The 16,187-nt window shown below is 39.5% G+C and overlaps 1 protein-coding gene and 1 long non-coding RNA gene across 3 annotated transcripts in view; one reads left to right on the forward strand and one right to left on the reverse strand.

Annotated features, from left to right (window-relative positions):
• LOC122120458 overlaps nt 1-9,904 on the reverse strand; it is a 50,595-nt gene extending 40,691 nt beyond the window's left edge. For both annotated transcript variants that reach the window (XR_006149696.1, XR_006149697.1), the window contains exons 1-2: nt 9,701-9,904; nt 9,354-9,393 (exon numbers count right to left, since the gene is read on the reverse strand). This is a non-coding gene — a long non-coding RNA (uncharacterized LOC122120458). The remainder of the gene's footprint in view (nt 1-9,353; nt 9,394-9,700) is intronic.
• A 472-nt stretch (nt 9,905-10,376) lies between these two features.
• Tmx4 (thioredoxin related transmembrane protein 4) overlaps nt 10,377-16,187 on the forward strand; it is a 42,615-nt gene continuing 36,804 nt past the window's right edge. The window contains exon 1 of the mRNA XM_042694550.1: nt 10,377-10,704. Within this exon, the coding sequence (XP_042550484.1) occupies nt 10,535-10,704 (170 nt within the window). The 5' untranslated portion in view covers nt 10,377-10,534. The remainder of the gene's footprint in view (nt 10,705-16,187) is intronic.

The raw sequence follows: 16,187 nt of genomic DNA on the forward strand, positions 1-16,187 counted from the left end.
GTGTAAAGCCCTAAAAGTTAAAAGGCCTGATTGGAGAGTTTTTAAAGAATGATAGCCTTTTTTTGGAGGGGGGTCTGGTCGTGGGCCTGAACTCTGGGCCTGGGCACTGTCCCTCAGCTCTTCAGCTCAAGGCTAGCGTTCTACCATATGTGGTGCTGAGGAATTGAACCCAGGGCCTCACGCATGCAAGGCAAGCGCTCTACCACTGAGCCACCTTCCCAGCCCAGAATGATATATCCTTTAATGTAGAAGAGCAGATTATTTTAAGAGATCACTAGAATTATATTTTTATTGGTTTTTAAGTAGGAAGAAGCTGACAACTTGACAACAGTACAGATGTTTTCAAGCATATGTTGCTTTTTATGTCAATTCATGTTTTGATCTACTAAAGTTTTAAGAAGTTCTGTAAATCTGTCATGAACATAGAAACAGCATCATTCAGTCCTGAAGGAAAGAAAATCATTCCCATGGCTCAAGCACCTGTACTAAGTAGAGTCATTTAAAAAAAAAAAATCAAAGAGTACCAGTCATTTGTGGCTCACACCCAAAATCCTAGATACTCAGGAAGGCAAGATCTGAGGCTCATAGTTCAAAGACAGCCGAGACAAGAAAGTCCATGAGACTTATTAATGATAATTAACCTCCAGAAAACTGGAAGTGGAGCTATGGTCCAAAATAGTAGAGTGCTAGCCTTGAGCAGAAAAGTTCAGGAACAATGTCCAGGCCCTGAGTTCAAGCCCGATATCCTACAAAAACAAACAACAACAAAAACTCATTGTGTGTGTGCATGTATGTGTATGTGTGTGTGTGTGTGTGTGTGTGTGTGTGTGTGTGTGTTCAGCACCAATCAGAAGCAATAACTCAATATATATATATATATATATATGAAACTCAACAATGTAGGCATTTAATAGTTATATTTTAAATAATAATTTAAAGTAAATGTGGGTCTGGGATTGTGGGTTAGTGGTAGAACACTTGCTTTAGCAGGTAGAACACTTGCTTAACATGATGTACAAGTTCTAAAAAAATACAAAAAGTGAAATCATACATGCTCAATCATTTTTAAAAGTATTTAATAGGTGGCTAAAAGTATAAATTGAATCAAAAAATTGTCTTTTAAGTTTCTAAAAATGCAATGCACATAACTGTATTCATACACACACATATATTAGTTTTGTATTAGTGCTTAGAATAAATTGTGAGAAAGCATTTTGTTGAGTGGTAGTACTATTATTGGGTTTTGGTGGTTTTCTGGAGAAAATTTGCACCAATTGATAAATGTCAAAAATTTTGTTAGCCAGTGTATACTAACTTGCAAGTCTGATATTAAACAAAGTGGTAGTACTTAGATTATAGATGGCAAATTCAGTGTGAGGGAAATTTGGCCACAGGAATGTGAGTTGATAAATGTTTATCAGCACAACATATGTACTTGGTGTAAATACAGTTATATAGACTATCTTACTATATGTAAAGCTTTAAAGTGCTGTGCATATGCTTTTGTAATAAATTGCACAGCTGACTTGTATGAAATATGGACTTTTACTTTATGATTGTGGGTTTTTTGGTTATTTTGGTCGGTTGTGGGGCTTGAACTCTGGGCTTGGGCACTATCCCTGCACTCTTCAGCTCAAAGCGAGCGTTTTACCGCTTGAGCCACAGCACCACTTCCTAGTTATGTTTTCTTTTGTAGAATTTATCTTAACTGTTTTCTCAGCTTCTGTCAAGAACATAGATATCACTGCCTAGCAACTATCTCAAAATATTTCATCAGGTAAAATCCAAGATGTTGAATTATTGGTTTATGATGTATAATACTTAGAAGATTATCTGTGTCTATGATTTCAAAACTTCATACAAAACAAGAAAAAAAAGATGATAAAGAGGAGATATGAAATTAAGTTTATTACATGGTGGAAACCATGTAATTATTAAGATGGAAACATGATTTAAATAGGTTAAGATATGGCTCAAATATCTAGAAATATTTCCAAAATGAAATTTATAAGGTCAATTCTTGCCACTATAGCCATGCTACTCCCCTGTCCCCCTCTTTTTTTTTCTTTTTTTGTCTTTCAGATAAGGTCTCACATTTGTTTTTCCACAGGGCTACTTTGAAACCATGATTCTGACTGCTACCTTCCAAGAAGCTTGGACTACAGATCTGTGCCACTACAGATGACTGATGTACAAGATGCTATGTTGAAAAGAATTCAGGCGGAGCTGGGGGGAGTGTAGTTGAGGAGGTGGGAGGGAAGGGATGGTAGGGGAAAAACAAAGGAGGAGGCAACAATGCTTGATAAGAAATGTACTCCTTACCTTGCTCATGTAACTGTAACCCCCTCTGTACAGTATTTTCACAATAAAAACTTAATAAAAAAGAAATCAAATATTGGATAAGAATATAGAACAAAGAAAATTATTTTAGTAAGAAATGTGATTTTAATTTTATAAGCAGATTATTAAAATGTGAAAAATTTCTTATCATTTTATGTCTAGGGTGAAGTTATATGCCAAGGAAACTTCATCATACTAATAGAGAAAAATAAATTTTATTTTCATATCAAAAAGAACTTCGTGAAGATCAAAGTTATGAAAACATTGTGTGGTTTATTTTGCCCTATTTCACTCATTTTAGCTTCGCTTAATTTGTTTTCATTGAGTGGAAGATTTCGTTTTTTTAATGCTTAAAAACTTTCCTTAAGTAGTGTACAAAGGAATTTCAACTAAACCTGTCATTTCATGAGTACAGGGGTGATTAGTATCACCCCTGTCATAATTCACCTCCATCTCTCTCAATCCCCAAACACCTAAATTTACTACTTTAGTCTATCATATACTATTAAGGAAAATTTACCTACTAGAATTGAATTTTCTTCTCCAAAAAACTATATAACAACATTTTAACTTATGTCATTAGTGGATCTAGGAGTCCTAGAAGTAGTAATTCCTAGAAATATTTTAAATTATGAATCTGTATGTATATGTATTTTTTCTGATGAGGAAGTAATTGTCTTAATACTAATGTGCATTAATCTAACTACCCACCATTTTGGCCATATTTTGTGGATGAACAGTTATCATGAAAGTGACACCTTTCAGTAAAGCAGGACCTTTGATTCATTCTGACTAAAAGATCATGAGCTGAGCTGGTTTGTGTTATTTTTTAATTAAGGACATTAAAAAAACCTCCCTGTGATTTTTTTTACAGTTCTGTTTTTCCCTCCTATGAATATAGGGGTTTTAGCTTGAAAGAGCAGATCCATAAGCTTGAAACAGTGTATATTATGTAGAATCAGCTTAGTGTACAGCTTCCCCAGGGACTGTTAGATCCAAGATAAATTTTTCAAGACAGAGGATTAAATTTTATGTGTGAGGTGTCTGCAATTTAGGATTGTTTGTATTACCCTGACAAATACATTATCTTTAACATATACACAGATGATCATACATACATATACATATATAAACTAACATATATAATCATTTATATATAGATTTGGGGTATTCATGGTGATCCACTTATCTACTTGTAGCCTCTTATGCCAGCATCTCTGTTTACTATGATATTATAGTAGATTACCTAAGACTTCTCTGTTTACTGTAACTTCATAGTAGAATTTTAATACCTAAGACTTATGTAAATGCTTCTTTTGAAAACTCCTATTAGCTAGTCTTATGCCTTTAAAGACACATTCTTAGAAACCCAATAACTACTTTGGTTGGATTGCATTAGATTTATAGATTAACTTGGGAGAATGAACATGTAAGCTAACTAAAGTCCTCTACATTTTCTCCGATGACTTGCAGGTGTCCACAAATCTTTATTATCTGGTGAGATTTTTTTTTGTCTATATTACATCTTAACTCAGTTTTGCACCATCACTTCGGTTCCAGAAGCACGATTACAAATTGGCTGGTCTGGGATACTTTATCTAAAAAAACAAACAAACAAAGGAAAACACCTCAAATCTTACCGATGCATAGCAAGAGAATTGATCTATGTGGCTCACTTCCTGAGCTCACTTATTAGATCTGGAAAATGTTAGTTCATTTTCTTCACTATGGCATGGCCCCAGGGTTCTTTCTCAGACACTTATCAATTCTGGATTTGCTTCTAATCTGGATTCATTTGAGCTTATTTTCATCCTTTCCAGTTCATGCTACAATCTCTTCTAGGACACATTTACTGTGTCCTATTTAAATTCTCCATCCTATCACTTGTTCCTGTAAGGCATTTAGCAAATCTGTTTGTGTAATTAAATTCCTGTACTATTATTACCTTATAGACTAATTTTACACCATTACTTAGATTATTTAATATTTCCATAAATGTTCCACCATTCCCAACAGGATAAACATTGTGCATTGTTTCTGTACCATGTCATTATACTGGCTTAGGTAATTTGAATACTCTTATTTCTTGATGGTAATCTATATATAAGTTTCCACCATTAGACTATCAAGTTTTATCTCTTTTAAAATTGTTTTCTTATAACTATTGTTTAAGAGTAAAAAGCATTCTGAATTTAAAACAAGGTAGTAATTTTGCTAATATGTTGATTTATATAAATCTTACCAAGTAATTTTGTTGTTGCTGTCATTGTTGGTGTAGGGTTTGAATTTGGGGTCTGGCACTGTCCCTGAGCTTTTTTTCTACCATTTTGAGCCACAATGTCACTTGCAGTTTTCTGCTCATTAATTGGAGATAAGAGTCTCATGGACTTTCCATGCCAGTCTGGCTTTGAACCACGAAGCTTAGATCTGAGCCTCCTGAGTAGCTAAGATTACAGGTGTGAGTCACAAACACACAGTTTATCATGGTCTTTGAATCATTTTTAACAAGTTTAACAGAAGTTCTGTGAAATCTTCTGAGTGTATAAATACCATGAGGTTAAACCATTTGGCTGTCCAAAGGCTTGAAAACCATTCTCTCCACAGTCGTTTTTCCCAAAGAACAAACTCACAATAGGTAAAGGACAGAGAGAATTCCCATTTTGCTCTGAAGAAATATTATTTTACTAATCCCTCAAATACTAATGATGAGTATGTCATCAAAGGAAGATAGTGGCTGAGTTAAAATCAGCTAGATTATGAATCAGTGACAATCCTACATTTTCATTTGTCTTTTTTATTTTATTTTATTTTATTGTAAAGATGCTGTACATGAGTAAGGCAATGAGTACATTTCTTGTCAAGCATTATTACTCCTTCCCTTGTGGTTGTACCATTAACCCTTCCATCGTCCACCTCCTTCACTCCTCCCCCCCTCTTCCCACCCAAAGTTGTAAAATTCATTTCCAATATACTGTCTTGTGGGGATCATTGTTGCAATGGGCCATCATTTTTTTTTGATAGACTAAGATATATTTTTCTGCCTTTTGTGTGGTATTGGGGTTTGAACCCAGGACCTCATATTTCTAAACTGCTTTATCATTTAAGCCATATTCCCAGCCCTTTTAGTTTTCATTAGTTTTCAGTATTTCACCTTTATGCACAGGGTCACCTGGGCCCCAATACTTATTTATGCATTCTACATAGTTCAAATTACATGCTCACACCACCATGCTCAGCGTTTTATTGGTCAAGAGGGTGTCTTAGGAGCTGGAAAGGTGGATCAGTGGTAGAGCACTTGCCTTGCATGCATGAGATCCTGGATTTGATTCCTCAGCACCACATAAGCAAAAAGAAAAAAAAGCCGGAAGTGCTGCTGTGGCTCAAGTTGTAGAGTGCTAGCCTTGAGCTGAAGAGCTGAGGGACAGTGCCCAGGCCCAGAGTTCAGGCCCCAGGACTGGGCTCCCCCTTTCCCCCAAAAAAGAGGGTGGCTTAGAAACATTTTTCCTGGCCAAACTGAACCATGATCCTGTCCATCTGAGCCTTGAGTACAGCTACAGTTACAATTGTGAGCCTGTACCTATTTTCCTACTTTTTGTTGAAGAATAAAGTTTACTACCTCTCCTCATTAGTGTAGTGTAGTGTTTAGTGTTTAGTTTGGAAATTAGAATGTGGTCCATGTGACATTCTCACACTTCTGAATTAAGACTTTCAAGATAATCTTAAAACTGTAGTGCATCTTCTTCTACTCAGGCCAATAGGAACTCTTGCGGTAGAGAAAGTCACTCAGATAGTTCTGATATTGGCATGCTGGCCACATGAAAAGACCAAAGAATGAACTAAATACCTAACCAGTCCCCAGCTGCTCTGGCTAACAGTAATCATGCTAGATGTGGTTTCTAAACCAACCAACTCTAGCCCAGCCTCTAAGCATCAGCCACTATACAAAACACCACATTTTTTTTTTAAAGTAAAAGCTTAGCTTAGCCCACCAATCCCAGAACCACAAGAGTTAAATTGTGGGGTGGTTGGTTCGGCAGCAATAGCTAATTTGCTTAGACTTTCATAATAACAATTTATATCCTCTGCCCAAGTGCTTTTATTTACTGCTGATGAGAATCTGGGGCGCCATCTAGGGCACCTGTTCTTCATAAGGCAGCTGAGCAATTCCAGGTTACTCTGGTTTGATAAAGCCTGGATCAGGAACTTTTGCCTAAAATTTTCACAGCAGAAGGGAAGAATGTTAACATTTTGCACTAGCGATTAAGTGCTTCAGTCTGGAAGTAATACATACACCCTCCCTCTGGTTGTAGTCCAACACTAGTCATACAGGTGTGCCTCACTCGAAAGAAGTCTATTGCTTAGTGGGCTAGGAGATAGAGAGAGAGGTAGAGGGAGAGAGGGAGTCAGATATGGATAATGGATATGCATCCCTCACATTCTTTCCCTGTCTCTTGCTATGATGTCACATCTTCAAAGTCTAACATAATTCCTTTTCCTACGGAGATTCCTGTGTCTAGTGTAACCACAGCTTCCCCACAGTCTCAACATTACAAAGTATACTGGAGACCAAACCTCTTCTGTCCCAGGAGCGGGTAGCAATTTTCTTAAAACCATAAAACTATACTTTGAATACACAAGTGATGTGTTTAACAAATGACTCCATATCTTGGTGGCTTAAAACAATACCACTGATTTGTCAAAGTCTCTGTGGGTAAAGGCCCCAGCTAAGCTGTACCTCGTGGCTCCAGGTGACTCATTGGACTCAGGATCTGAGCAGCGCTATTAGGTTACTCAAAGGGTTGTTTCTGAGATTTAGTTCTTGGCAGGCTGGTAGATGAAGGGCTCTGTTCCTCAGGAGATGTTGGCTCAAGGTCTCTCTTAATTCCTGTTGCTTAGAGTTCTCCATATTGTCTCAAAATGAGCAAGCAAGAATTTCAGCATGGTGGAAATCCTAGGTTATGGAATCTTGTTATGGAAAGATTAGGCCATCACCTTTATGTATTCCATTGGTTGGAAATGAGTCTTTGGGCTCAACTACATTCCAGAGGAGCAAATCCTACCAGGGCCTGAATATCACAAGTTGAGATATTGGGGACCATTTAAGAAAGTGCCTACCTCAAGTACTGCAATGGGGTAAATAATCTAGGCAGGAAACACAAAGTCTTTAACCTTGAAGGTTCCAAATAGGAACTGGAGAAGTGAGGAGAGAGAGTGACAACTGAGTGAAATCCTGTTAAACATGAGCGTGTTGTGGTTTTGTTATACAGAAGAACTACTGGAGTTGAGATGAGACAGAGTCTCTTTTGTGTGGGCTACTGAAAGTACAAGGTGAACTACTAGAAAGTAGCTCAATCACAATTCACTAAACAACTGGTGAAGAAGAGAATGAAGCCAAATGAAGAGGCAAGGAGGCATAAATGTATTCTAAGTTCTCAGGGGAGGGAGAAATAGCTTTGTGTTTCTGGGGCACAAGGCCTTCTGGAAAGGGTGAAATATATGGTGAGCAAAACTAAAGCTAGACTGTAAATGATATTGACTATGCTGTTAAGTGCTTTTTGTTTTGTTTTGTTTCATTTTTCTTTAGGGGGCAGGTTGTGGAGCATGAACTTATTAGGGACTGGGTGCTGTCCCTGAGCTTTTACACTCAAGGGCTAGCACTCTTATCACTTTGAGCCACAGCACCTTCCATTTTTTTTTTTTTTTTTGGTGGTTAACTGGAGATAATAGTCTTATGGACTTTCCTGCCCAGGCTGGCTTTGAACCATGATCCTCATATCTCAGCCTCCTGAGTAGCTAGGATTACAGGCTTGAGCCACTGGCGTACCCAGATAACCTTAGGAAAAACAGGGAGCCTTAGAAGCATTATAGAGTATTGTTATTTCTAAATAATAATGTTTTCTGAGCCATAGTGGTCATTATGCCTATAACTATCCATTTGGAGCAGTTTCTACAATCACCTATATTTAAGCTGAATCAGGATGTACAGTAGTTTTCATTCCAAATCACATTGGGTAGGGAGTATGTGGGCTGAGATGCCATCTTGGTTTACAGCAACTGATCTCGCCTCATCATGGCAAAGCCCTCCCACATATTTGTACTGTGTTATTCCTTACCAGCCTTTCCTGTTCTCCTCCATCTGAAGGGCAAGAAAAGCAGTCCTTGAATATAAAATTTATGTTAGCAATAGAAAGTGCGGTCGCAAATTTCTTTTGTGATCCTGATGTTTTCTTTATCATTTCTCATTTGTAAACATCCCTCGGCCCAAAAACATTGATAACACAGCAAAATGAATCTACCTTCAATACTGACTATCTGGGTATCACTCTTATTTCATGTATCTGCTACTCCTCACATTTTATTTCTGGTATAGTTTAAAGCAAATTTTAAGCATCACATTACCTCATCACAACTATTTTACTATCTTTAACCAATAAAAAATTTAAAACATTAGGGCATCTTGATTGAGCTCAAGAAAATTAACTGTAATAATTAAAATTAAGTGCACTGCTTAACTTCTTTAAAAAATCACATATCCTAGTTAAAAAAAATACACTGGAAAGAATGATAGATTTCTTATCTATTTCTTTAAAAAAATAAGCACAATAAGATGTTTCTCTACTGACTTTGCAGCATTGAGGTACACATCAAGACAAAGAGTTTTAGTAATATTACTTTCAGACATGTGCCGATTCGATAATAATTTGTAAACTCAAGTGTTTTGATACAAGCTGACTGGATCCACATAGGTTTTATCTAAGGCTAATTAACATCTAATCCACACCAGATCTCTATGTACAAAATTATTATTTTTTTTCCTATTACCCCTATTGGCGATGGATCGTCTGTGACCTGAAGTACTCAAGAGTGCAGAGCAAGACATGTTGGAAGTCCAGGACAGAAACAACTTTTTCTAGATGTAGTATCCAACCACTGAGATTTTTTGCTTTGCACTCCTGGTAAATGTTTATAACGCACATGACTCTCTAACTATAATGCACTTTAAACATACTCACGGTGCCAGGCACCCAAGGTACAGATTCATCCATTGTGTATCTGAAAAGCAATGAGGAAATTAGTGAAAGCTGTTTTCCTTTCAGACCTAAAGAAACTGTAGGACAGAAACGTACGTGCATTTTACTGCAACGAACGATATGCTTGTTAATGGACTCATTGCTTTTAACCTGGTGATACTTAGGTTTTGAAAGTTACTCCACCATTAAACGTGGTTTTGCAAAAACTCTAGTTGCAGAAGCAATGGCAGCAGGAAGTGCACAGTCTAGTTTCCGGAGCAGCAGCAGCAGCAGCCGTCAGAGGTACGCAGCCAGAGAGCACTAACTGCCCCTCGGAGCAAGAAGCTCACCTTTCTCCCTCGGCTTTACATCCAACCAACCCTAAGTTCGCTCCACACCGTCCATCGCTCCCTGCAACCGTGGAAGGCGAAGATGAACTCTTGTGGGAGAAACCGCCAGACGCCCAATCCTCCCTTTCCCGGGGAGGTGGAGGACAGGGAGAGAAGGCTGGGCTCTAAACTTCCACAGTGGATCATCAGTTTATTTTCAACGCTGCCGTCAAGGAGAAAGGGCGGCCGTTGCCGTGGCAACCGACGCCCCAGGCCACATTGCGTAAGGCAAGGAGGGGGTGTTAGGGGGCGTGGCCTCTGCGACACTGGCGCAAAAGAACCGGTGTCCGCTGCGGGGGGGGGGGGGTTGGGGGGGGTGGAGGAAGGTTAGAGGCGTGGCCTGGGCGAGCACTGGCGCTTAAGAGGCGGTGCCAGCGGGGGTGGGGAGGGTGGGAGTAGGGGGGGTGGTCGGGGGCGTGGCCTCGGCGAGAACCGGCGCTTAAGAGGCAGTGCCAGCGGGGGGACGGGGCGTGGCCTCGGCGAGAACAGGCGCTTAAGAGGCGGTGCCGGCGGGGGGACGGGGCGTGGCCTCGGCGACCAGGCTCAGAAGAGGCGGAGCCGGAGGGGGGAAGGGGCGTGGCCTCGGCGAGTGTAAGCGCATAAGAGGCGGTGCCGGCGGCCGGCGTGGTCGGCGGAGGCTGTCAGCGCGGCCTGCGGGAGGCGGGGCAGCCCGCGTCCTCTCACCACGGTCTTCAGCAGCCCAGTGGCTCGGGCCGGCGAGGGAAGCCCCACGCCGCTCTTTTTCCCCTTCCCCTCCCCATCTGAGGGGACCCTCCCGCCCGTTCCGCACCCAACATGGCGGGCGGGCGCCGCGGCCTGGCGGCGATGGCGATCCTGGCTGTCTGGCTTTCGGCGGCGACCCAGGGCCAGGAGCAGGCCGCGTTGCCGGCGGAGCAGAGCCGGGTCCAGCCCATGACCGCCTCCAACTGGACGCTGGTGATGGAGGGCGAGTGGATGCTGAAATTGTGAGTGTGTCCGTCAGTCCCCGCCAAGCCACCCTGGGCCTCCCGAGCTCGGGCCGGCCACTTGCCACCCCGTCCCGGCCGGCCCGACCGACCTCGGGCGGCGGGGGACCAGCCGGGGCCCGCGACCCGCAGCGCGGGGCTGGGGACCTGCGGCTGCGCATGCGCGCACGCCCCTCCGCGGTGACAGCCCGGGGCGCGGAGCATCCCCGGCCGCCCTCACCCCTCGCTTGCTGGAGGCTTCGGGGAAGTGTGTTAGGGATTGAGTGGGGGCGGTTACGAGGGGAGGCCGTGTCAGAGAAGCGTGTGTTCTGTGTGTATATGTGTGCTGGTCTTGGGATTTGAACTGGGCGTTACGACTATTATCAATTATTAATCTTGATCAGAGCTTCACCACCACAGCGCCACTTCCAGGGGTTAATTGGAAATAAGGCTCCCGGGGACCCTCTCTTGCCCTGGCTGACTTCGAACCATGGTCCTCAGTTTTCAGCCTCCTGCGTAGCTAGGGTTACCGGCGTGACCCACCCCCGTGCTCCCAGCCCATGGTGTGCGTTTTGAGGCCAGCACCTGCAGGAGACAGGACAATGGCATATCCAGTGTGAGTAGGTAAGGGATGTGTAGAATTAACTCGTGGCAGGACAGGGAAGGCTGGTCAGTTTGTTAAGAAGTATCCTAAGTCTTCTTGTGGAAGACCTTGGGGTGTCATTGTGCAAAAGAAAACAAACACTGGCTGCCCAAGTTTTCAGACAAGATTAAAAATCAAGGTTGATATTTGTCCTAACTGGTAGAGGTAGCACTTCGGGGCCGAGATGGTAATCTAATGGTGCTGTTTGAAAGAAGAGGTCCCCTTAACAAATTTCCCCTTTTGAACACTAAAAGTTAGGTTAAGTGGAGAGTGCCTTTAGCATGCAGAGATAGGAAACTACATTTCTGAGTTGGAAGAAGGCAAAGGATTTGCTGATTGGAGCTCAGTAGTACAGTAACTTAGTAGTACAGAATGATTGTTTGAAAGGATCTGAAGTTGATGTGGGCATGTAGGGAAAAATGGAGAAAACTATCTCTGCAGCCTGTCATTTCAGGGAATATAGGTAAGTCATTATTACTATTTGATAGTTTTAGGTTGAGGTCACAGGCCCACTGAAAGTTGGATTTATATTTACCTGAGACCAAATTTGAGACCAAATTTCATTTTAGATTGCAAGCAAATGCCTATGAAGTGAAAATCTCCACATGAGATAAAGACCCAAAGTCATGCCATTAAGCAAATTACATCTCTCAAAGAACAGAACATGCAGCATCCTTTCAAGTACTCATTTAGCATTTGTTTATAAAGAAGAACAAATTATGATACCAAAATAAAATGCTTTGTGATCAAAATAAAACAGTGAAGTTGCTAAGGAGAGCTAGAAACAGGAGTAACTTACTAAAATAAGTTAGCCACCCTGGATGAAAGTGAGGAGAACATATTTCACTTAAGAGAACCATTTAGATGAAACTTTTATGTTAGGACTGCCATGTTTTTAGTAAGTATAGAAACTTTAGAGAAATTACACATTTTCTTAGCCAATTCTTCAGGAAGTTTTTTTTTTTTTTTTTTTTTTTGTAATCCGTATACAATGTTGTATTTCTAGATGTAATGACAGTCAAAGCAGAAAGTCTTCCTTAAATTTAATGATGTCAATTCCTTAACGGTTCCCTTTGAAATTCTCTCTTTCTTTTAATGAAAGAATTGTAATCCTGGTGCTAGTGGCTCACGCCTGTAATCCTAGTGACTCAGGAGGCTGAGATCTAAGGATCATGGTTAGAACCAAGGTGAAGGTGGAACTCTGGCTCAAATGGTAGAGCATTGGCCTTAAGCAGAAAAGTTCAGGATCACCTAGACCCGTAGTTCAAGTTCCCAAATTGGCGCAAAAAAGCAAATAAACTAGAAACACTGAAGCTGGTATAAATATTAGTCTTTGCAAACTTCTACATGAGTGACTTCCCCAAACTACCATATGTGGTTATGTTGGTTAGATTTTGTCTGTTAGAAATGCCTCAGCCTAGATGGTTGCAATTGATAACTGAAACTTTGCTCTGCACACAGTTGTACAATATACCCTAGTCTGCGGTGCAAGATGAGTTTGTAACCCGGAAGTGAGCTGTTGAGATTATTTTAGCAGAAGTTCTCCTTTAAGTACATCAAAGAATAGGTGGATAGAAAGAGATGAAAAAGTAAAAACTTAAGTCATTATATCCGGCTTCTTTCTGGATACCAAAACTCAATCAAAACTATTCCTTCTGAAGAAATAGTGTGACTCTTGTCTATTTTTTAAATTTTTATGTATTACGTGTCACTCTCTTTTCTGTTTGAAAAGAATCCAACACCTTAAGAGATATAAAATCTATTGGAGTCTTAGCACACTATAGGCCTGCTATACATTTCTAAGAATTCATCAAAATACTTATGCTTTCTCTAATGAATGTAACAAACCAAAAATCTATTTATACTGTTTCTCATATGAATGATTTTATTAAGATGATTGATTATATAATTAGAGATTAGGAACAGATGACTTCATTTTCCTAAAGAAGCAAGTTAAGATTTCTGGTAGAATTACAAATTTGTTAAAAGTTTCACGTCACTCTGAATTACAGTTCTTTGTGCATCTGCTTATATGCCATTTTTCCTCTGGGAATCTGTTTTCTTGAATATCATATCATGCAAAGCCCATGTAATTTAGTTCATTTATATTGGTACTGAAAGTTCGTTAGAAAAATTAATTGGTTATATTTTCTTTGTCTTTCAAGCATTACATTTTGGGGGTCCCTGCGATGGAATTTCCAGTTTTAAAAATACCCTTTTGTCCTGACAAAATAGAGACATCCATCTTAATCAGTAAACTGATAGTGGTGGACTATAAATACTGTCCAAACTATGTGAGGAAAAATAGGTAAGAAGATCATTGTTTGAGGCTGATGTAGATCCAAAATAGAAGATTCTATTTGAGAAATAACAAAAATATAAAGGGCTAGAGTGTGTTCAGATAGCAGAGTGCCTTGCACAGCAAACTAAAGTCCTGAAGTTCAAACTTCAGTTCCACCAGAAAAAGCATTTTTTTGTTAGAGAAATATTATTTCAAGTATATTTTAGTAATTCACCATTTCTGTTTTGAAACCTATTGACAAATCTGCAAAATCATTTTATTATTATTTGTACCTTCTCTAATGCTATGGCTTTATGCTCAGTCTTTCTCTTCCTGTTTGCTTTCTTCACTTGTTTATCTCTAGTTCTGCCTTGCTATGCTTTCCAAATAATATTTTCTGATGTGTTAGTGTCTCAGTTTTCATTGTTACATACTGTCCTTCATTCAGTTGCTCTGCAAGCTTCTTGAATGTGTGCTTAACTCCCATTATATTAATGTTACTTTTGCCCTTTTTGAAACACAATAGTATAAAATATGACTCATTTTGTGTGCTATCCTGGTAACTTTCTATCCCCCAAAGAATTAAGAAGGTATTTAGGCAGCTTAGTTTGTTTGTTTTTTTTTAAGGCAGCTTAGTTTTGATCTGCTTACTTTTAAACTAGTTACCAGAGAAAAATGTTACTATCAGAGGTAAATCAACTTACTTCTATAAGGCTTTTATAAAGTAGTAGTGGTTGTGATTTTTTTTCTTGGTAGTGAGAGGAGTGTTTTAATTCAGGCCTTGCATTTACTAGGCAGCCATCTGCCACAGAGCCAGAGCTCAGTCTTAGCCCGTCTTTGTAGCCTCCCACATTGCTGAGAGGTGCTTGACATCGTTCCCAGCTTCGGGTTTAGAAGGAATCTGTGAACTTCTTTTATCTCATCTGGGATGAAACTGTAATCCTCCCAATCGCAGTCTACTGAGTAGCTAGGATTATAGTTGCGAGGCACTAATGCCTCCATCAGCACATATTTTCAAACTTTGAGTATGAAGCAAAGCCTCATTATTTATATATTTATTGGGGTGCTATGTGTGAATTTAGGGCCTCACATGTACTAGAAAAGTATTTTACTACTTGAGCCATGTCCCCTAACCTTTTTGCTTTAATAGTTTTTAGATAGAGTTTCCAACATTTTGCCTGGGGCTGATCTTGGAACTTGATCCTTTGATCTATGTCTCTTGCATGGATGCTGGTACTAGAGTATACCAGCACAGCTGGTTTGTTCTTTGAGATAGAATCATACTAAGTTTTTGCTTGAGCTGGTCTTGGATCACTCTCCTCCTATCCTCATCTTCAAGAAGCTGGAATTACAGGCATGAACCTTGGCATCCAACTCACAAAACCTTATATTTTTCCCCAGGACCTTTACATTTTGAAATTATCTCTTCAAGATTCATCTAATAGTTTTGATCCTCATTGTCTTAACTTTTCCATGTGAAATAACCATGCTTTTCTGCTGCTTAGATACATTGTTTTGCTTCATTGATTACATGCTTAAGAGATAGTAAATGCTTGGTTGTATGTCAGGTTGAAGGTTGGAAGTTTAAGAAAGTAAGATGGATGAGCCTACAACCTTGATTTCAGGGAACTTGCAGTGTGATGCACTAATGGAAGTATATGTATTAAGTATTGTTCATTTATATTTTTAATGTTTAACAAACATTTACAAGGTTTTCAGGGCCCTATTGGCATATTGGGTTGGAGAGTTCATTTTCAGATCTGTCTGATGAGTTTTTTCATGTACACATACGTAAATAAAATTTATATATATGCATATGTAAATATGATAAGAAAACGGAACATAATTCACGACTTTGCATTCATTTTTATATTCTACTATCTTAAGACCTAAATTCTTATTGAAATTACTCTTATTTAGAACCAAAAGCATTCTAAGAAATTTTAAAAGCTGTGGGAACAATGCAGTATATCCTACACTGAACTGAGAGCTGGCTTATGCCGTTACTGAAAGAACATATAAGTGCATTTCAACCCAGCCAGCTCTGTCTAAATTTCATAAGGCCACAGACCAGTGTGTAGCAGCAGTATACAAAACAGAATAGCTCAAATTATTTCAATAGAATATCTAAGTATGCTTCATAATTATATACATGAAGACTATTTTCATAAAAAACTCAGAATAGGGACTGTAATATTTTTATTTATTGAAATTTGTATGATTTAATAATTTCTGATATAGTACATGTATGTAAATACAGAGTCCTAGGGAAATTCATTGTAATTCAAGATTTTTCTTTCGGGTACAGTCTTACTATGCTTATTCTTTTTCTCTCTTTTCCTCTAAGTGTTGATGTTGATACTGAGCCTTTATTTCCTTGATTTTTCTTTCTTGTCACAAAAGTATTTCCATGTGGTTCTTGGTTTGAGTGATCTTAGATGACCTTTAGCCAGTCTCTGCCCTGCTTTTCTCTTTGGCAGGGAGGTGCTAGGAGGTTGTAAGATTGAGATAAGCTCAAGCATAATGATACTCATCTTGGAGAGCAAGCTGACTATCACCAAAGTAGAGTGTAGTAGAGTG

This window comes from Dipodomys spectabilis, unplaced genomic scaffold, assembly GCF_019054845.1.
Source record: "Dipodomys spectabilis isolate Male_0828 unplaced genomic scaffold, ASM1905484v1 ptg000175l, whole genome shotgun sequence".
Taxonomy (NCBI): Eukaryota; Metazoa; Chordata; class Mammalia; order Rodentia; family Heteromyidae; genus Dipodomys; species Dipodomys spectabilis.